Here is a 22,727-nt window from a genome sequence, read left to right on the forward strand (position 1 = left end):
GAAGTTTCCAGGCTGTGCCTCTACATCAGAAAAGTCACCATTGACCCAGCTCCTGCTGGACCTCTCTTCATCCTGCCCTTTTTGTCACCTTGCAAAGGGTAATCTTGGCAACAAGTGTCTGAACACTCAGCTAGAACAAATGGTTATATGCATGCTGGCTTGCCATCAGTATTCAGAGAAGCAATCATCTTGCTTCAAGAAAGCCAAGCTATTCTTGATGCCAGCTTCCTTCCAACAGGACCTAATACTGGAATTTTGAATCAAGGTAACTTAAGGCAAGAAAAAAAAAAAACAAAACAACTGATAAGAAGGACAAATTCATTTTTAGATTAGTCATTTTCACCACTAGATGAAAAAGTAAAGCTACGTCCATCAAATTTTAAACCAAATTATTACAGCTTCTAAAAGCCCTCTTGATTTTAAAAGACTCATTAAATAGTTGTTCATAAGTATTTTTCTAACATGATGGAAAAGGGCCAGACTTACTTATGTGTGGGTTTCTAGCAGATATGAACAAATTCAGAACTGCAGGAGACAGAAAGTTTACATGACTGCTTGAAGCATTCTGGCCCAAAGGGAAATGTTTCCCCTTTGACAGCTACTGCACAGGACGTTTCTGCAGCCACGTGAGCAAGCATACCATCCTTGAAACAGGATGCCACAGGCAGCACCAAGGAGAATCAATTTATATTACAAATTTTAAATTAGTTCATTCCATTTACAGTTTTCTTTTTGCATGTTCCAACCCCTGAGTTAATAAAGGGAGTGTGGAAGAAAAAACAAGTTCAGATGTTTTCCCCTTTTGCTCCTGTTTCTCATGAAATCCAATGTCAGCTGCTTTCAATTCTAGAACAGACCAGGACTACCCAGGTAAAAAGCCTACAAATAACTCCAAAATAATGCAGATTTCAAGAGCTATTTGATTTGCTTGTACTTCAGGCTAGACTGGCAATGATTGCATTAACAGAATTATAACCATGTGTTCAGGTGCCAATTACACATTAATGCATAATTACAGGTTTAAAGAGACATATCCTTACCTAAAATAAGAAACAGGCTTCAGCATTCAGTGTCAACTAAGTAGTTTTCCTTGCACATTTCTTCTCCTTACCTTAAGCTATTATATACAAGCAATAAGCTGCAGAGCAGATATGTTCAAAATACATCTCTGCTCTGAACAGAGCAATCAAATCCCCATTAAGTGCTTTCAGGACCTGACTGACATTACCAGCATGGAAGATGTCCCTCAAAGTAATGGCATCAGTGTATTCCTTCATTCTGAAGCGTCAGGAATAACTGGTTTAGAGGGTTAGCACCAAAAATCCTGCTTTGCTTATCAAAACAGGAACTTCCCCCAGGAAAGAGCATTCATCCTCACCAGCAGAAGTGAGGATGCATTCAGCACAGTTTTCCTAGAGTATGGAGACAAACTCAAAAGTTGACTCTCCACTGGGGCTAGAGGGGGAAAAAAGCTGAAAATTAGGGTGTGGAAAAGGCCTAAAGACATATTTGAGTGCTCCTCAATGTATACTTCAGTGGTCAACCCTCCCAAAACCATTGCAGCAAATGCAAACCAGGGGACACAGGGAAGAGTTATCAATACTCACAGGAGAAGAACAATGACCCATCTAATGCCTCGCTCAGGAAAGGCAAGGACTGAAGACAGGAGTGTAAACAAGAAGAATCAATGCCTGTGATTTCCAAGCACTGCTAACATTTAACCCAGCACTGCTCCAGCTGGCCAGAGGGTTTTATGCACTGTTAAAAAACCCCAACTTTCAATGCATACAAAGCCACAACCATGACACTGGCACTCCTGTTTCCCAGAATACAGATCATACTGACAGCCTTCCTAATCTCTAGGGATTTTACTGAGAAATGCTCAGTATGTTACTTCAAGGTGAACAAGCAGAAGTTTTTCTGGACCAGCCACTCCTTTGGGAAGCTCAGCATTCTTATACTTTAACTCAGCTGAGAAGCACAGAGCAGAGAACACCCTTTGCTACTCCACAGGAAGCAGAACAGGCATCTTTTATCTCCTCCTGAAGGGGAGCTCTAGCGGCACATCCACCCCTGCACCCTGGAGCTGCTTAGGAAACCATGTTCTGAGCTATCTTAAGGGACTTGGCTGGGCAGCTGCTGTTACAAAAGTTGGAGAAGCACAGGACTCCACTCACCTTTCCTTCCCGAATTACCCTGGCTTGATGGTTTATCAGTTACAGAACCTAAAAGGGAGAAAAAAAAAAAAAGAAGAAAAGACATCCATTTAGATGCTGCACAATCACACAGAACATATGATGTCACAATAATACAGTCAATATCTCAACCCATAAAGCATCTATTTTGCTTGTCAACAGCTCCATTTAAGACTCAGAGAGCCTGTGGCTTCAATCAAATTGAAAAGTATAAGGAAGTTTTATGCATTAAGACATTAAATTGGGATAAGGCTAAACAAAAAATCTTTAGTAGCTGGATCTAGTGATTTGAAAGTCCTCAACAGAGCATCATGCCAGTAAGAAACGTGGAATAAATCCAAGGGCAAGAAGGAAAGATCAGTAAGAGTCACTTCTTTCATTTGCAAATGTCAGGAAGAACAAATCAAAAGCAGATGGGGAGAGTGTGCAGGGAATGCAAGCACAGTATTCCAGAGGAAAGGGATTAAGTGGGACAATTTGCAGAAAATGGATTTCAACCAACCCCTGAACATCCCCAGCTGTTTGAAATGGGACACTGAATAAGATCCAGCATGTACTTGAACAGAACACATCTTGGGTTGTTTACTATAACTTGGATCTTTACATAGTATGTATGATTCTATGCTTGGTTCTGCACTCTGCTTTAGTGCTTCATCACAGTTTTCTACTAAAACTTGAAGAGGCAATAAAAGCTTTTCAAATAAATCCATTACCAAAGTGTATAAAAATCTGTCACAATTTTCTTAAACAGCTTTATTCACAGGAAACTAATTCTTCCATGCACCATTTCTAAACAATTCCAATGATTACTGAACATCCAGGAAACATGGATCAAAAGTCAGCTTTAAAGAAGGCAGCTCTGACAGACCCAGGAATCTGATCAAAACAAACTCTGAAGGTAAACTATTGCCTGGACACTTTCCCTTGCAGATCAGTTCACCACAGATCTACTGCTGAATTGCAAGCAGTAAGCACAAACTCAGTATTAGTCATCGCATGTCCAACATCTGTGTCCTACAGTACAACATGGCTTTATTTTTCTGCAACATTATTTCATAAACAGCACAAGACTAACTGAATAGATCAGTAAAAGTCTAAAACATGCCCTACCAAAATGATGTACTGGAAATGGTGTCATAAAATCATATTCTAAAGGCTTAAGCCAAATTGTTGTAGGATTGCACCTTACACTAAAATAGGATATTAATTTTTTTTCTTTCCACATGTCTGTGAAAAACCAAGCATCTCCTCAAGGTACACTGGGTCACTGGTTCTCAGACAGCTCTCCCACTCAACTCACACCCTTATGCAAGTCACTTATTAACACAAGTAATAAGTGCAAGTTTGCTTATCACCACAGAACATCCTACAGCCAAGAGGATACCATATAAGGTGAGAAAAAACCAAAATCACAAAGGTTTGACTGCTGTCATGTTCCAACCTAAAGGGCAAACGCTGCAAGGTGTGAGAGGAGATCTATAATAAAAACCCCTGAGGTGCAGATTGTAGAGCATGAAGCCATGTGGCATCACTGAACATGTTAGAAACATACTCCTATGCTTACTGCCTTTTTCTTCTTTAATTTTTTGGGGGGGAAACAGGAAAGTGAGAAGGGCAGCACAGTTCCAGCGTTGCCCTTCAATTCTCCCCTACTGTGGTGTTGTCACAGCAGGATTGTTCACAACAGCTCACAAAACTAGACCACTACTGACTAGGGCCATATGAAAATCTGGAGCCCAATCTCATTCCACTTGAGCCATGGACTACCATATCAAATAGTGTGGAGAAGAAAGAAAAACCTTACTCTTTTTTAAAGAAACTTATGGTTTCGGTCTCAATAAACTGCTGGGCAACAAAGTAATTTCAGGCTGAGTGCCCAGAAACACATCACTTAATAAACATGAGTAACAGCCTGGGTCTGGACCTCCCTCTTGCGAGCAGTGGCGCAAGCCCAGTGTTGTCCACCCCATGACACAAACACAGGGATCCTAAACTAAGCAACGTGGCCAAAAGACCCAAATTCATTTTAACAGCAGGACCCCAGAAACTGACAGTTTTGCACAGAACCACCTTCATGAATTAACTGAAATCACTCTGTACAAAAAAATTACTCCATGTTCCACAAAATACAGCCCAAGAACCATTTCATTATGATATAGCTCATGGAAAAAAGTTATCCCATCTGTTCAGCAAATCTTTGGTGTTGTGTACACAGCAACACTGACTCTTGCCTTGGCTGCCACAGGTTGTCACCTCAGTGGTTTTTCTTATTGAGCCTTGCAGAAGTGTCTGTATCCTAATTGCAGGGTGGACATTTCAGAGTCCAAAGTGCAGCATTAAGTGGGGTACACTGGCCAAGTCACCTGAAAAGATTAGGCTCTCAGAAGGATGCATCCACCCCAACCCTCTGGTTATAAAGTTAGTATTTGCTGAAGCCACTCCCACAGTACCTGAACATACAGGAGTTTTGTTCTGTACAGAAGAGCCGCTAATAGGCTTGCCATCAGGCGTCACACACCAGCAGTATCCAGTGTAGGTATGGCACTGCACCTGTTTAATAAAACAAAGAGCAGGCATTTCATTTCTCACTCTATCACCAACCACTTTATTATCATTCAGCATCTTATTGGAAGTCCCAACCCAGAGGTATCACAAACATATGCTTCAGAGCGAGGAGGTCTTACAGAAGACTACCTTTGATATCATTATCTTTTCTTCCCTCACCACCCCCCCACCCAAAGAAAGGTGATTTTTCCTATTCCAGCTCATGTAGCTGAAATTCAGGAGGCAAAAGAAGTTACAAGTAATCATCTGAGAGCACTTTAGCTGGGAGATGCAGCAGTAGTGTCTCAGCTCATTTCACCCTCTGCTACAGCCCACTTACTGTTTACTATTAAAAACTTGTCCCAGCTGGGTTATGGAAAGGCCACCCTATCCCAAATTCCATAGCCACTGCTTGAGAGCAGCATCTGTAGGCATTTCAGAAGCATTTTGTGGAGTAACACAGCTGGAAAGGTGCCATACTGACTTGGTTAACAAACCTTCTCCAGATACATTTAAGCTCTATTGTGTTACTATGTCAAACCACACAGCAGGAGCAAGATCCAACATGCTTGCTCCTCATATATTGACATGGACTTAAGAACATTTGATGAAGATTCTAGTGAGTCAAAAAGTACACAGTATAAAATTCATCTTGATTGACTTTAAAGCCCTTCTTCTGAACTGAACATCTAGAGTTGCCCAGTTCCTTCCTTCACCACAGAAAGACACCAGAATAACAAATTTAGATACAGAACTTCTCAAGTAAGAATAGGTAAGTTCTGATCTAGCAGACTGATCTTAGTAACATCTATGGAGACATTAATTCAGCACCACTAAAATTTAATTCAGCCTAAAAAATCTAACGACAGCCTTTGCCTCAGCTTCCAGAGTAGCCAGCAACTGGATGAAATTCAGGATGCTCCTGACATCTTTGATATAAAAGTAAACTATCATTATAGAAGCATCTGTGTAAACACTAACAGGTCCCAAAATTCTAACAAGCATACTTTCAGCTGGAGTTAAAGGTGCACATCAGTACATTGAAACGGTATAGAAGTGCATCCTGTTACTATAAACTAGAGATGGCTCCTTCAATACATTTCTGAAAAAAAAGCCATTAAATGAGACAATTTCAGAAGCTGCCTTTTTATTTTACTTGTAAAATGAATTCTGTCCATTCTCTCTTTTTCCAAACAAGTTCATTGAAACCAATTTCCAGTTCCAGTCCTCTTCACACAGAAAAGAGTGATGGGGTGTTTGCGCTGGTCCCCTCATTAGGGATCCTTCAGAGCAAAACCAGTCATTCCCCCTCGCTGACAGCTGGCTTCAATGCCCTAAGGTAGCAAAGTTTGTTCAGAGACTTAATGACAGTTTTTTTAAAAGGCTTTGAATATCACATAAAACATGATCTAAGAGCAATTATAACACAGTACGTCGTGTTTATCTTGGGTTTTACTTGTTTATCTTGGGTTTTACTAAAGTGCAAATCAATCATTTTGCCTCAAGCATTTACTTTTTGTAGCCAAAATCAACAGTCATCTCATGTACCCATGTTACTGCAGTCACTGTCACTGCTATTTGCAGATTCATTTTTCTTCTCTCAATATATCACAATATTGATTGCAAAGTACTCAAAAGTTCTATGACTACAATAAGCAATAATCAAGTTAGAAAATATTTGTTATTGCTCAATGTAATCAATTGAACACTCAAAACAAATGTGATGGATCTGCTTGGATTTGTGTTTAGAGTTTATCTTTGCTGATCACACACACACACAAGACTGCATTCCCAACAGCACAAGAAGCTGAATTAATTGTAAAAATCCTACCACAGGATAGAGTGAAATGCCAGGATAGGGTCTCGAGTTTGTAGTGCAAGACCATTCCACGTCACATTATATAAAAAAATCCAGTGTACCCAGCATTTAAAAAACTCAAGTATTAGTCACTCGATAGTCCTTTAGCCAAACCTCCAGAAAAATAACAAAGTACATGGCAGAGGAGTAAAAAAAAAAAAAAATGTATTGACATAAATTCAGGATAGATGCATTAACTAAGTATGTTATGTAACTCACATCAGTGGAGAACTACAAATTACATACACTCATTTATGGAAGCCAAGCACATTACACCCATAAAAAAGTGAAGTAATTTTGTAAATAACTAGGCTAAGAAATGCTAGTCTTCCTTGGACTGGTATCCCATGACCTTTTCTTCCCCCATGTTGCCATTAAGAAAAGAAAGAAATTGCCATTAGAAAAAGGAAGGGGAAAAAAAATCAGAGACTGACAGCACTCAGCACTTTCACAACAACCACAACCACATGTTTTACTGCAGTACCAAAGGACTTCCCTTCTACAGATAACAGCTGCAATTAAAGCTCAGCCATTATCCTAAAGGCCAGAGAGCTAGCCATGAAGAATGGGCACTGCAGAAAACTCCAGAATCAGTGCAGTTGTTTTTCCTGAATGTCTTGACACTGAGACACGCTAGCTACCTTTCACCATGATACCTGACCAGGTCTCAGTACAATTTAGGGTCGTAACAGTGGCCTACAACTTAGAGTTTGCAGCTTAAAGGCTGGGAGGGAAAGTAAACTCTTCATCACTTACACAGGACTGGTATGACACTGAGAAAAGTGTAAAGGCAATAGCTGATCCAGTACCCTTTCTAAGCACTGTGTGTAAACAAACATAAAATGTCCACTATTTCAGAGCACCTCCAACAATGAATATCCAAAACGTGGGGGTTTACTTCAAAATTTTCCATTGACCTCACATTTGAGCTTGTATTTCTAAATAAAATTTCAACTGTCAACCCAAAATACAACCTCATTCTCATCCTACACTCAAAAGTAGTGAGATTTTTAAGCACTTATCATCAGGAAAGTAAGTATGCAAGCATGACAGATGATTACTGCACAGATCTAATCCTCAGTTATTGAGTTAATTTTGACTATATCAAAATAACATTAGAAAAAGTGTGTTTGACTTTTTTGCTCTCAGTCTTCTAAAGTTAAGCATTGAAGCAGAGCAAATACAATCTTACATACTAAAATACAATTTTATATACTTAATAGACTTGATTGTTAACCAAGCTGCAGCTACAAAACGCCTGCTACTGCTGGAAAGGCACACGACAGAGTTTGGTATCTCAGATTAACACACCACAGCTGCATTGTAAGTTACATAATAGGAAATCAGATAAATAAAACCTATAAATCATTTGAGGTCTTCAACAGATACCCCACTAACATGTACATTAAAAAAAAAAAAATCCAATTGCATTTTAAAGCACTACAAGCAGCCAAATCCCTGATCATGCAGAAGGACACTGTTCCTATTTTTCATGGAGAGATAGGTCATCTTGCCTGTGTCTCAACTGAAGGATGAAAAGCATGAGGGACAAACCCACAAAAAATTGCTCCAGATCATCACTCCCCAAATTAAAAGTGTAGCAGCACTTATTCCACCCTGCCATTACAACGTGTGAAATCAAACAGCAGCCAATACACTGGCCATATGATGAAATACCTGCTCTCATAAAATTCCTTACAATATGCAAACATTAAAAGAGTAGTCACTGGGCAATAACTCTGTTTCTTAAGTTCCTCAGGAGGAAAAAAAGCCATTATTTGGGTTTCTTCAGTATCTCACTGGCAATGCCAGAACCTAATTCCCAAGTAAAGCTTCTAAACAAGCAAGCTTCTGAAGTAAAGCGTCCAGACAAGCAAGCAGCATCCCTTTATAACTATTTAACAAACGAGGATCAAGGGGATGTTGCTCAGATAGAAACTGGAAGGGAGAGAGAAATTGTATACACATATGATGGAGAGAACAGAGGCAAAGCAGCAATTCTGTGATAGCTCAAACCAGTTTCCATGGAGTTGCAGGAAGAGGTAGTTTACTGGAAGAGGCTTGAAGGAACCTTGGACAAGTACTGGGCTGACAACAGGAACACTCAGACTAGTCTCTCACTGCTGTTCAGACGAAATGTTTAGCAATCCATTCCTATCCCATCACAGATCAAACAAACATTTCCCGGCTCCTTCCACAATGGAGGGCAGAGATGAGAAAGGAAGAAGATTCATTCTGTATTGAAAGCTATACTTCTATGAGAAAAGAAAAAACACATCCAGTTTTTGAATGGCACTACTGAGGCTAAGGGCAGGCAGCAGAGCTACAGACTGCATTCAAAGCACCATGCAAGACTCCAAATCCTGGTTGCATCCAGGTGCTCCTTGTAAACACCGTAAAAACAGCTAAATAAATAGCTCCGAGCCAGCAGGTCATCTAGTCTGACCCAGGGAGCAGAAGCCAGTGTGACACAGCAATTCTTTAATCAAGTCTTTCCTTTGTTCAGGCCTCTGAGACTCAGCTAGAAAGTCCTCTAAACCCACGTTAGTGGCACACAACCACACACTGGCCTGATGGCTATTTATCTTAACTCTGCATGGAGATCCTCTGTTCTGGCTCACATGTCTTGCTGTAATGCTTAGACCCTGCATCTTGTAATACTTTTTGCTACATTAGAGTCAGCTGATTATTGTCAGAAGCCTTCCTCACCTTTATAGGCAATTTTAGGGGAGCTATGAATTAGTCTGCATCTTGTGTTTAAACTTCTTTTGGACTGCAGCCCCTTAAACAATTCTTGTCACTTTTTCTGCTCTCCACTCATATTTAATTCTTCACAAATGGTGTTGTGCAAATGTTCCCACATTTTATGGGAATGTATGGGCTTTATGCAGCACCCACCTCCTTCAAGTCTATGCACCACTCAAGAAATGCTTCCTCCACGGGAATTCCACTGTTCATACAACCAGGGAAAGAAAAGATCTGAAGCAAAAGAATCTTAATTGTGATCAAGGGCATTCCCATCACACACGCTGGCACATATGTTATTTTTAGTTCAGGAAAAGGGTCCTCAAGAGAGGCTTTCTGCTTCTGACATAGAATGTGACACTTTGAAACTAAGAAGGACCTTATATTGTCACTTCCTCTAAGTATGTCCACTCTCGCTTTAAGAACCTGTTCCTTTGCTATCTCGACTGGTACTTCTTTGAAGAAACTCCATAAATAACCAAAGTTCTTAGCTCCTTACCCACTCATGGTTTATCTTTGGCACAACATACAAATGAGAAACACAATGAAAGCCACAGGAAGAAAGCAAGTGTTTAAGTAGCAAACCTGCAGAGCAGTACCCACAGAAAGCTACAGCTACCATCTTTTATAGAAGGGATATCTTTTAATAAAAAAAAAAAAAACAAAAAAAACAAAAAAAAAACCCAAAAAAACCAAAAAACAAACAAAAAAAAAAAACAAAAAAAAAAACAAAAAAAAAAAAAAAAAAAAAAAAAACAAAAAAAAACCAAAAAAAACCCCACAAAACCAGAACTACCTACCATTTAAAAACCAGAGGCTTTACTAAGAGTTTTTTTAATCTAACAAGATAGACTGTGTTCTTCTGAAAGGAGAAGTGAATTATTTGAGAGCTTAGTATTGTTGGAATCTGAACACTGAAAAATGGAGTAACAGACAGCATCCAGGGAATGAAGGACATGTCTACACAGTACCCTGCTGCATTAAGTGAGTTTGTAATTCTGCCCAGCATCATGATACACTAGCCAATACAGAGGATCAGACTTGGATGATGAAGTCACACTGAAGGCTGAAAGGGTCCCCCACATCTTTAGAAAGGGCTGTTTGGGGAACCTGGGAGAAAACAGAACTTTTTATGTGCATTAGCATAATGTGGAGTGAAACTACTGGTATGGACCATAATACAGATTACTCTTTCCAAGCAGATTTATGTTACAAGATGTGGTAATGCTCTGGAAGCTATCTGACAATGCAGAACTGCTCTGATAGGCAGCCCCTCATAAGAGGGGCTGACTATCAGACCTGTCATAAGACCACAGGTTTGACTGATGCACCCACTTTAACAGAAATTGCAGTGCTACATCATAACTGGCAACAGAAGCCAGATTTAAAGAACCCTAAACTCAAAGAAACTTTCCAAGGATATTTGCCCTCAATTTTATGCAGACTTGTGAGGAAAAGAAACCACAACTAGACAGTGGAAGGTGGCAGCAAACAGCAAGACATACCACAAAGTCCCACAAAACTACACCCCCAAGGCAGGATTAACATTATTCATGTTTATATTAATCTGTCTGAAACAGATCCCATTTAAAATCTCAGCAACCTTTTCTGAAAAACTGCTTGGGGAAAAACTATGAAGAATGCAAGTCTCCCTCAGCCCATGGCAACAAGCCCAATGACACCAGGCAGCAAAAGAAAGTGCAGATTACCCACTAGTGCCTGTTGTTTATGAAGAACAGATCACAGCAGGTTAAGTGCAGCATGAAAAAGGAATGGCATTTATGGAAAATACAGCATACCAGCAAAAAGGCAAAAGTCTTGGGAACACAAACTGGTTTTAGTCATGGTTAGCTCTGCGTAAGAGTAAGTGACCTCAGTTTTCTACAATTAATCAAATTACTGGTATCTAACAAACATTCTTATGTTGTGAATAACTCAAATTTTATCTGCCTGCTTATATTCCTGTGGGCTAAGTGTAAAGAGATTTTGTTATAGGAAGTAATATTCCTGACACAGACTGAAATATAAAGACACGGCAATTCCAGAGGAATTAATCAGATCTGCTTCCCCATTTACAGTCGTCCCATCATGCCTGCAAGTGGCACCTCTTCCTTATCCTAAAAATGCATGTCACATTTGGGATGCCTAAGTAGCACTAAAAGGGGATTTGATAAGATCTTTGCAATACATGTACTCAACAATAAGGGAAGCAGCACACACATTGCATAGAAACAGTTATGACAGCCAGTGAATTGACAAGTGCCAGCTCCTCTTGACGCAGTACACAAACCCCGTTTTATCTAGTTATGCATAAGAAAACCGGAAAACTGAGCATCTGAGCAACAGAATTGGTGGCAACACTGATTTCAGTCTGAATTTCACAGGCCATGAAAACCACACAGATCATACAAGTGTTTTAAGACACGCATGATGTCCCTCTACAAAAGGGTTTAAATGCAAGCCAAACTAAGTCCTTTGTCTTTAGGCCCTTCTCCCTTTCACCCTTGTTGCCAAATCTAACTGTGGTAGATCCAGCCCTGCAGGGAAGCAGGAGGAAGTAAGGTGAGCATGGTCTTCCTCCCGCAGTCGCTGCCCAGGTGGCGCACGCTCCGCTCGCAGAGCGGCAGAGGAGCTGCGTTCTCATCCCCCCTGCAGCCCGCAGTGCCCCCAGCCCCAAGCCCAGTATTGAACTGGCCACAGCTCCACGAGCTTGAAAAGGCAAACTTGAGCTGCTTTCAGAGGAACAGCCCCACTTTCAGTGTTTACCCAGAGTGACTGCAGTTTAGTTTTAATGAAGATAATTATGATGAACAACAAAAGCAACAGTTCAATCTAGTCAAGGCCAAGCAGGTTCTCTGAACATAGTTACTACTACCTAATTCTCCCACATCTGTACTGCTCTTGTGTTTCAGTCCTACAAAAATTTCAAGAATTTCCAACAATTAATTAAGTAGTAAAATTAAAAATCAGACTCTTGAAGTCTGATGGCAAAGACAACGATGTGGACCTGAATACCTACAGTGTTGAGTTGGCTCAGCAAGAGGACCTGGAAAGCAAGTCATCTACATCCTGAATGAGTCCTGTAACAATTCAGACATTTGATATTCTAAATATATGCATGCATCTTTGATCAGAATTTTTCTTCTACTTAAAACTCCCTTTCAATAACAGTTACACAGAAAGGGGGAAGTTGTTGAAAAAGTCTTCCTAGCCAACTTTATATACCCTGAAACGTGCATCTGCTTAGACTCTTGGTGGGATGGGGATTCCATGTTGAAGAGTACAGTGGGTATTTTTCTCAGAAACTTCAAGGAGAGATGCTGTTCAGTCGTAGACTTCCCATCTGAGATTTTGGAGTCTAGATGGAGCAACACACTGGGTATTGAACCAGAATAAACTAACAACAGTCCAGAGGTGACTTCAGCAAGGGCTCAGGGACTTCACAAGAACACAGCCTCCCTGTAGAGCAGAACCCAGGAGCTTCAATTCTCTGCACAAGAGATGCAGTATCAAAAATACCTCCACCACATGAGATCTATTCATGAGTTGCTGGAAGCAAAACTGTTTAGACTGTTCACCAAAATTCTAGTCTTTATACATCTTTTTTAAAATCAAAATTTAATTCGTTTTGACCAGAAGCTAAAGGGGATATTTGTCTCAAAAGCAGGTTGAAACTAGTTAGCTTTCTTGGACATTATTTTTCACTTAAATCTTATGCAGGGACAATTACCTTAAATGCTGCAATATAACTGATGAAGCTGGTTCATGAGGTATGTGGAACACAGGGTATTTTTATGAACCAAGGAATTATATGAATTTCAGTTAATTCCAGATACAAAGAGATCAGAGGCTTCCTTCATCATGCCAGGTAAAACAAAAGCACTTTAGTGTTCACAGATAAAACTGAATGGAGGAAGAATGTGAACTATCACTTGGCTGCCAACTGACACCACATAATTTCTGTAAGCAGTTTCATGCTGCCCCTCAACTGGCAACCAGCACTGGCTAAGGAACATGCCAAGGAAAAGTCCAGCAACTTCTCCACAATCCAAACACTGGTACCAAGGTACCAACCTTCAAAATAAACCTGTCTGTAACAAAGCTTTATCAACTATACTATCAGTCCAGCCTTATCTTTTATAATGATAAAAATTTCACCTACTTTCCTCTCCAAGAGGTTGATGGACAGGCGATAGACATTTCAAAGTTTGCTTTCTTCACCCCTTTCTTCTTGAACTTTGAAGTTTAACATGGAACACTTTGTTCCATGTTGGCCCTCTGTGCTAGCTTTCATAAGCATTAGCCTCCAATGCCAACAGAATCTGAGAAGCTCTACACAAAATCAAATTTCAACAATTGAAAATGCACTTAAACTGCAAGAAACTGCAGCCATCTTGTCTTATCCCAACTCTACCGTGATGGTCCACACAGTACAGGAACAGAATGCTGCTCTAAAGAAGCATGCAGAGTTTGCAGGATGAATACAACTTTTTTCACATCATCATCAAAAAACAAATACAAAACAAAAACACTCCCACACACCAGATAATGGGAGGGTAAGGCTGAGGAGGGGAATAAAATATTTGGTGGGTTATCACAAAAAAAATCTTTCCTCTCCTATCCCCCCAGGCATCACAAAATGTTTGAACCAAATCCAGAGTTCTCTGCTGTTCTCATCTTTTTTAAGCCAATATTGATTCTGTTTTGGACTTTCTTTTACCTTCACAAAACCTTGCAAACAACCAATGTATCCTAAAATTTCTCCAAGAAAGAAGGTATCTAGAGCAGTATGAAATCTATAGAAGGTTAGGCAAACAACATTCTGTGATTTACCTAAACCCACAAAGTGGAGGTCACAGGGTTGCAGGTTTTTGGCCTTTTAGATGCATGCAAAACTGAGCAGACACCATGAAACTGTATCAGGAAACTGTGCATGAGCCATTTTTAACAGCCAGTTCAGTCAGCACTAGGACACTGCTCAATATGCTAGGGGGAACAGAACCAGGTATCTCTCTTCAATCCTACCCTGCTCTGGCAAACTTCAGCAACTGAACAGTGAGGAATCAAAAACCCAAACAAAGCAGTCTCATCTCTCTGCCAGTCCTCCAAATTGCTACAGAGTACAAGAAGTAAACAGCAGAAGGAGCAGGCTGAACAGACTGCTTTTTTTCTTAAGATAGATGAAGCAGAGGTAAAAGCAGAATCAGCTGCATCCACCCTGCTCTGTGTGTGTAAGCCACAGCTCTCTTTACAGCCCCTCTCCATGGAAAAACTGACCTCCCCTGCAACTGTTTTTCTTTCTATGCAACGCTGAAAATTAATGCCATTTTTTTCTGTATTACACTGGAACTGGATGCTATTGCATATGTGTATGTCTTTTAAGGTATTGTGACTGAATCAAAACTTCCATTTGGTTAACAAAGTTCCCAGCTTTCCAATTTTTACCCAAGTAACTGGGTCAGTGTGCACCCACTCTGCTATCACCACCTGGCTCACGCCTTAACACTGAATCTCCCACAGACACCTGAAGCCTGGCTGAACGAAGCAAACAGAAATTTTACCTGCATGAAAGATCCATCCTCATTGCATTCTGGGATGAAGACTGCTTCCTGAGGCTTCTTTGCCTGTTCCAGTGCTTGAGCTCTCTCTAATCGACATTTGCTTTGGCCAGCATCTAGAAAGAGAAAGGCAAAACTCACTTATATTGCAATTTGGCCTCTCCAAAAGTTACCAGATGACTCACACAGCTGCGAGGGAAAACCCCCAAAACAAATAAATAATAAAGCATAAAAGACCATTACCTGCACATTCAAAAGGTGGATATAGAGTTACCACTCATAATCCTAAAGACAAATATGAACCCAGACAATGAAATTACAAGCCAGTTAATTAACAGCTGTCTAATTTTCTAGTCAATAGTTTTTATGGTCATCTAAGGATCCTGGAAGCTACTTTCAACCAGCACTGGAGCACAATGTCCACACAATGAAAGGCCATTAATAGTCTGAAACTAGATGGCTGAGTTTCACCAAATAATTCAGGCCAAGCAGTAAGCAACATGGAAAAGAACTGATGATCCCCTCTTCTGAGTAACTCTACCAGGAAGATACTAAAATAGCCAGTCATCCATATGAACTTTCCCCTCTGTGTGGTTCAGATGAGGCTGATACACTATTTTCCGGGCTTTCCTGAAACTCAGCTTTTACCTCTAGTCCCAGTGCTTACAGCCAGGTATGCATTACAACTTTCTCATATCAGTTACTCACTCCGGACACAAGGAAAAAAACTGCTCTGCAAGCAGAGTTTGAAGGGGTTAAGATCTCAGCTCTTACTTCAGATGATGGCAAAGTGTAGCATCACCTTAACCCCTTCTAGGTTGAACTCACGGTTACAGAGTATACCCAGATAAGTCTAACTCTAATGACTGATGTGTAAAAAGAGGGAAGTTCTGCCCTGCAGAGATCCAGATTGACTCAGTGTTTACATTTTAAAACATCAAGTCTAACAATACTGCTGTTCAGTCTAGAAAGAGAAGGAAAACAGTGAACATCTGTTTCCATGGCACTCTGACACCAGAACTAGCACCTTCTTTCTTCTCCCATGAATCCGCTGATTGAAGATTTTCAGTGCAGAAACTTCAAAATCTTTTAGCAGCACCATACAGAGTGAACAAGTTTCAATCCTCATTGTACCAGGCATGGAAATCATATTGGTTAACAAAAAATTCCACTGGATCCCTGAAGATCATATTCTGTTTCATCAATCACATGAACTTTGACAACAGAATCACTAATACCAGCATTAAATTAGAACGTCAGTCTGGGTTCGTAGAGCAACTGAGTTCACATTGTGTGGCAACAGAAGTAACTTCCATCCAGGCATCTCTAGACACAGAAATCAATGACAATGCTGTAAATAGCTTTGATAAAGACAGACCACAGCTTTCAGGCTGAGTACTTTATTTATACATCTGATGACTCAAGAGATTAAGTTTTTGTCAACACAGTTTCATTTTTAAACAGATCACAGTACTTCCCAAGAAGGATTTCATAAGTCTTCTGAAATTATGAAAATCAAACTGTTCTCTCTGGAAAAAGAATGATTCATAGCAATAGTATACAGCAAAGATGCCAGCTGCTTAGGCCCTGCATTAGAAAGCCACAGCGCCTGTATCAATTCTGCCAATGATCACTGAGTGACTACAAGTTGGTCACCTCACCCTTGCATGACTTTATGTCACTTGTGATCCTATGTCACTTATCTTTAGACTAATTTGTTTGTTGGGTGTTTGCACAATACCAAAGCACATGGAACTTCGATCTCAGGTGGGCCCATTATGCATCTGTAAAGAGTGAAATTGTTACAGAATAAAAAAAGACTTGAACAAAATTTACACTATTTTTTTTCTAGTTATCCATCAGCTTTGACATGGAATTTCCTTTTTGCCTGCTTGCCAATTTGACCAGACGATCAGACCTTGTTTGCACATCTCCAGTGGAGGACAGTCCTGCCAACTGATCCTTCCAAACACATGCTCACTCTTTCAGCTGAAAAGGAAGAACTTGCAACGCTTTTAACTGGAACACCTATCACCTGCTGATCGCCTGCTCACACTTAAGAATCTATTCTTGCTTGGCATGACAGCAGACATTACTACAAAATCAGATGGTGTTTATGTTTCATATCTGCCTGACTGAAAACACTTTCAACTTCTGCTTCACAGGAGACAACTAAGTAGCAAAAAAAAAACAAAAACAAAAAAAAAAAAAAAAACAAAAAAAAAAAAAAAAACCAAAAAAAAACCCAAAAAAACCCAGCACAGAGTATGGAGACGTGCACTTGCAAGGGAAAAAACAGGTGTGAATTTCTTAAATGACAATCAAACCACAAGTTCCCAAATGAAAGTGTTTTCCAGTCTCTATATATGAGGATAGAAGACTGCAGACAGGCATTTCTGCTTCCTCTCCTGAACATAAACCAGAGCATAAAGCACTTCTACATAGCATCTGCTCTAGGGCTGGCACACTCACAACTACATGACTGAAACTGAATGCATCAGCACTGAGCTGGTAGAAACAAACATTTTGTGATATCCTCCGCACTACAAATACATTGGAAGTCCAGGCAGAAGGGAAACTAACCCATTTCTTTGTCCAATTTGTCTAATGAACAAAGAAACATGCACAAGATCAAGCCCTTACTTTCAGAAGATAATATGAACACATTACTGCTAAGGCTACCATGTCTCTCCTGGCAATTTTAATTGGCCTTTATAGATTAAACTCCCTACTCCCACCCAGCAGAGCACACTTCAGAGCACACCACCACTACACCACAGCGTTGAAGATCTCATCGTTGTTACAGCATCTTCTGCACCTCAATCGTTGGCTCAAGCGGTGACTCTTCCCAAATTGCTGCTGAAGTACAGAGAAGACAGTTTTTCTCCTGTTCATGAACACTCAAGACTGATTATTTCTCCCATCCTCCCTCACTGATTTCCAAAGGGCATGCCAGTCCTTTTACAGCCTTGATTTGGAACACCTTTATACCACGCTGGGTGGAGAGGTGCGTGCATGTTGCTATCTTTTTTGTCAGTCTTCCACAAATCAGTTCCAGTAAAAACAGTGCCTTTAAGATCAACATTTACCAGTTTGTTTTTAAAAGGACTGTCAATCCTTCTCTTCCTCACTCCACAGGCTGGTATTTTTATAATGTTTGCATCAACATGTGATTTCAGTGGGATGACTTCACCTTGCTATTTTTGCTTTGTTAATTAGAAAATGTAAAGTATTACATAAGTGCCAAGAGTTTAAAAAGTAACTGTCAAATAGCTCACCCCAAATAAGACGCATTACAAATTTTACTAAAGCCTGATCTTATGATTGGAGGTTCATATACCCTATTCTGCATTTTGACTGCTTACCCAAGTGTTTCAGCACTTTCTAGAAATGTTATCTGGAATATCAAACACCATGTTTATAAACCAGAATGGCATTAATGCATTCCAGTTTCATGGTTCAAGCAGACTAAATTGGACACTTTTCCCTCCATTACATTCGGTGAAAAACCAAAACAGCCTAACTGCTTTTGAAAGCAGACCCGCTGAATTTTACTTTAAATATCTTCAAACTTGGGACAGATTCACTGTAGCTCAGAAAGCTGCCTTTTAAAGAAAATTAATTCTAAAGCTGGCAGCTGGCAACCAGGAGATTGTTAACTACAAGTGATATTTTTGACATCCCTGACCTAATCAGCAAAATGCAGGTGCACATAATTTGGATTTTGCAATGGTATTGGCTAGTTACCATGGCTGATCTTATCCATGAATAGTTTATTCAAACAAGACCACCGTGTCCCTCATAATACACACACTGCACTCCTGAACAGGCTCCAAGAATTCCAGCATCTTCTCTTCAACAGGCTGAGGCAGTATTGACACCATACAACATCATGGTATAAAGACTCAAGCTCTCCTAACAACACAAAGTAAAACATCCCCAGGATTCACATAACACTAGCAGCAAATCAATACAATGCAACCTCTAAAATCTAGTAAAGCTACTTAATTTTAATTCTTCTATATTTGTATCCAAAGTTCAAATAGCAAAAATTGATCCAAGGAGCTTTTAAACTATTTTAAGTTCCATTAGCTGACTGTCTCATCCAGGCCAGGTCTCCACCAGACATGAAGCACTTCAGCTACACTAAAGTCAGCAGGTTCATACCCATCTGCTCAATTATCTGTGTATTTGCATAAAACAGACAAAAATGGATCTCCGCGAACTACAAAAACATGCCTGTCTATTGTACAGGATATCAATCATTAGTCACTCCCCTCACTGTTTTCCACTTCATTTGGGTCAAGTCCTACACTGGGAATCTCAAACTTGTTCACCCACAGAGAATGGTTCAGGTTGGTAGGGACCACTGGAGGTCATCTTGTCCAAACTTCCTGCTAACGCAGGGTCCCTTGGAGCACGCTACTCAGGACTGAGTAGAGACAGCTACAGATATCTCCAGGGGAAGAAACTGCACAACCTCTTTGGGCAGCTGTTCCAGTGTTCAGTTACCACCACAATAAAAATGGTCTTCCTGATGTTCAGGTAGAACTACCTGTGTTTCAGTTTCTGCGCACTGACTCTTGCCCCATTGCTTGGCACAACCAGAACACCTGGATCCATCCTGCGCCAGCCTCCTTTCAAGATACTTATATACACTGATGAGGTCCCCTCTCAGTCATATGTTCTCCAGGATAAACAGACCCAGACTCCTCAGTGTTTCCTCACAAGTGAGGTGCTTCAGTCCCCTCATTATCTTTGTCACCCTCTGCTGGACCCTCTCCAGAATCTCCATGTCTCTCTGGTACTGAGGAGCCCAGAACTGGACACAGCACTCTAGATGTGGCCTCACCAGGGCTGAGCAGAGGGATAGGATCACCTCCCTTGACCCACTGCCAGTGCTCTTCCTAATGCACCCCAGGATCCCATTGGCCTTTTGGCTACAAGACCACTGCTGGCTCATGGACATCTTGTTGTCCACCAGGACTCCCAGGTCCTTCTCTACAGAGCTTCCTTCCAGCAGATCTGCCCCCAGCCTGTACTGGTACAGGAAGTCATTCCTTCCCAGGTGCAGGACATCATACTCTCCTCAATTTCAATAAGGTTCCACTCTCCTCATTCCTCCAGCCCTCAGATCTCTCTGAAAAGTTTCACAGCCCTCCCAGCTTTAAATCATCAACAAACCTGCTAAAAAGGCATCTGTCCCTTCATCCAAGTCATTGATGAACAAATTAAACAATAATGGATCCAATATTGAACCTTGAGGGACACCACTAGTGACAGGCCTCCAACCACACCTGTGCCACTGATCCCAATCCCCTGAGACCTGGTGTTCACACAGCTCTCAAACCACTTCACTGTCCACATGTCCAGTCTGCACTCCCTGAGCTTTCCTGTGAGGATATCATGGGAGAAGGTGTCAAAAGCCTTCCTGAAGTCCAGGTGGACAACACCCACTACTCTTCCCTCATCTATCCAGCCAGTTGTCCCACCGTAGAAGGCAATCTGGTTGGTTAAGCATGACTTCCCCATCCACACTGATTACTCCTGGTCACCTTCTTGTCTTCCTTTCACATCAATGCACTTTGTTCCTTTTTTGATATCCACATTGCATTCCTACTCCAGAGTTCCCTTATTTATTCATAACATGCTTAAATTTGCAAAGTGATTGAAAGAGACACTTTAGATTTTACTAACTGCCGCCAAAGAAGGACGTTCTTACTCACAATCAAGGGAGAATAAAGCAAATTTGAAGACAAAACACATGGATCTAGTGAGCAGACAAAGTGCTTTCAAAATATCATCTCCTGTCCAACGAAAATAGTAGGTAGAGAAGATTATCTTCAAATAACCCACCAGTCAGAAAACCTGCCTTTCTAGCACATTAGCCAAAGCTGTGTTCATTTACTGTGTCCCAGGAGAAAGGCTGAAGGTCCTGTTACAATCTCCACCAGTAACTTACAGATAGGTTCACTCTACACAGTGACTTGAAATAAGAACAAACTCTGTACCAGCAGACTTATTAATCCAATTAACAAATCTAAAGAGAACTTTAGGAACACTCCCACATAGTAATTAAATAAGCCAAAGAAGGTCCTAGAAATCAACCAGTTAACACAGAACTTAATGTGTTCTAAGCCACAGATACATACCAGTAAAACAATCACTGCATAAATGACTCTTGACAAGCTGTCAAGATTAACAAGTATTTGTCCTTCACCCCCATAAAGTTTTGAGGTATAACTCTTATTTAACATCAGATATTATGATGCCTCCTGAGAAAAGATCCAGGTAGCATTGCTTGGCTGTGTATTTTAGACACAGCTATAGCATCTGGAACTATTCTCGAGAATCTCATCAGTGAGGCTCCATTTGTCAGGAATGTCATACTTTGATCACTGTAAGCTACTCCTGACTTTTAACCCTTTGTGATGTGTGAGGGTTTGGAGGGAGTTCAGATAATTTAGCACTGAAGGAATTTCATTGAAAAGCACGTGAGGAAGCTAGCAACAAATGAGAGCTGAATAGGGGTTATAGCTCCCAAAGGGCTGGCAAGATTTCATCTTTAAAGGTCCTTAGATTCTTGAGAGAGAACAGAGCATTAACTTGAATCAAAAAGGTTCTGTTCTCACTATGGAAACCATTCTGTTTTCCTTGGCACAAGCACAGTTCAAGCCATCAGCATACACACTGGAAGCCTATGATAATCTGGGCTGCAGAACTATGTCTTGCTGTCCACAGTATACTTTCTCTTCTACTTATTTTAGTCGCCTGCTGTTTTTCCCCTTTCAGAGAGTGAAGCACAAGTTAAAACTTCTCATTCCATAAGGATAACCTCTTGGGTGCAGTATCTATCATAACTGCATGTGACTGAGCTGGACAACCCATGGGATCCCTTAGAGTTCCAGGGGAGCTCTCCCATAGAGCATGTGTCATGCAGGAGGAGTGAAGGCTGCTCAGGGTATACCCAATGTCCTGCTGCAGAACAAACACAGGGTGCTCAAACACTGTTGGAAATACCTTCCTTTTTGCAAGTACAGAATACAGACCCAGCCAACAGCCTGTACTTCAGCACAGCTGTCTCACAACTGCCCGAATTTGCCAACAACTGTGATCTTTATGCACTAGAGGTCATGTTCCTAATGCAGCTAGAAAAACAAAATACCTTTCAAGAGCTGCACATATGGAAATTACCAGCTAGGTTCAATTTGCATGTGGTAGTTGAAAGAATATTCCTACTTCACAGGGATTGGCAGGAGCATCAGTGGGTTAAAAGCAAGACTTGCTGTTTACAAACACTCCCAGGCTGTTAGGTACTGTATAGTACCATAGGGTAAGAGGAAAAAGGAAAGGAGAATGCAACTTAGCTTCAACTAAACATTACAGTTGCATCAGAGAGCAGAAAGAAAGTATAATTTGCCTGTGCCCATGACAAAAAAAAAAACAATCTCAGTTACTTCTTTGGGACTCTGGAATCACAATATGCAGTAGGCCATGTATTTTGGGAAGGAAACTTTGTCTACTTCCACAGACAGACAATTTAGTATATGGATGTACTGCGTATCAGATCTCATGTTTTAAGCAACTGAACAGTGCCAGTTTATATGCCAATATCAGCTATGGAGCTGCTTATCTAAGACACTCTACTCAAGGAATGAAAGCAAAAACAGGACTCTCACCATACTACTTCTTACTGTGATACTCAAAAATGCATAACTTGCAAGAACAATCCAAGTGCTTCTTAAGCTGTGTGAAGAAAGGTTTGGGTTTCCAGTATTTAGAAAGAAGTCTGATTCAAAGGCCTCAATCTATGCCATGGGAGAAGCT

The 22,727-nt window shown here is 40.6% G+C and overlaps 1 protein-coding gene across 11 annotated transcripts in view; it reads right to left on the reverse strand.

Moving 5' to 3' along the window:
• SMOC1 (SPARC related modular calcium binding 1) overlaps positions 1 to 22,727 on the reverse strand; it is a 161,242-nt gene that overhangs the window by 66,653 nt on the left and 71,862 nt on the right. For all 11 annotated transcript variants that reach the window (XM_038136806.1, XM_038136805.1, XM_038136804.1 and 8 more), the window contains 3 exons: positions 14,904 to 15,016; positions 4,646 to 4,745; positions 2,178 to 2,225 (listed from right to left, as the gene is read on the reverse strand). In XM_038136806.1, the coding sequence (XP_037992734.1) occupies positions 2,178 to 2,225; positions 4,646 to 4,745; positions 14,904 to 15,016 (261 nt within the window). The remainder of the gene's footprint in view (positions 1 to 2,177; positions 2,226 to 4,645; positions 4,746 to 14,903; positions 15,017 to 22,727) is intronic.

This window comes from Motacilla alba, chromosome 5 (genome assembly GCF_015832195.1).
Source record: "Motacilla alba alba isolate MOTALB_02 chromosome 5, Motacilla_alba_V1.0_pri, whole genome shotgun sequence".
NCBI lineage: Eukaryota > Metazoa > Chordata > Aves > Passeriformes > Motacillidae > Motacilla > Motacilla alba.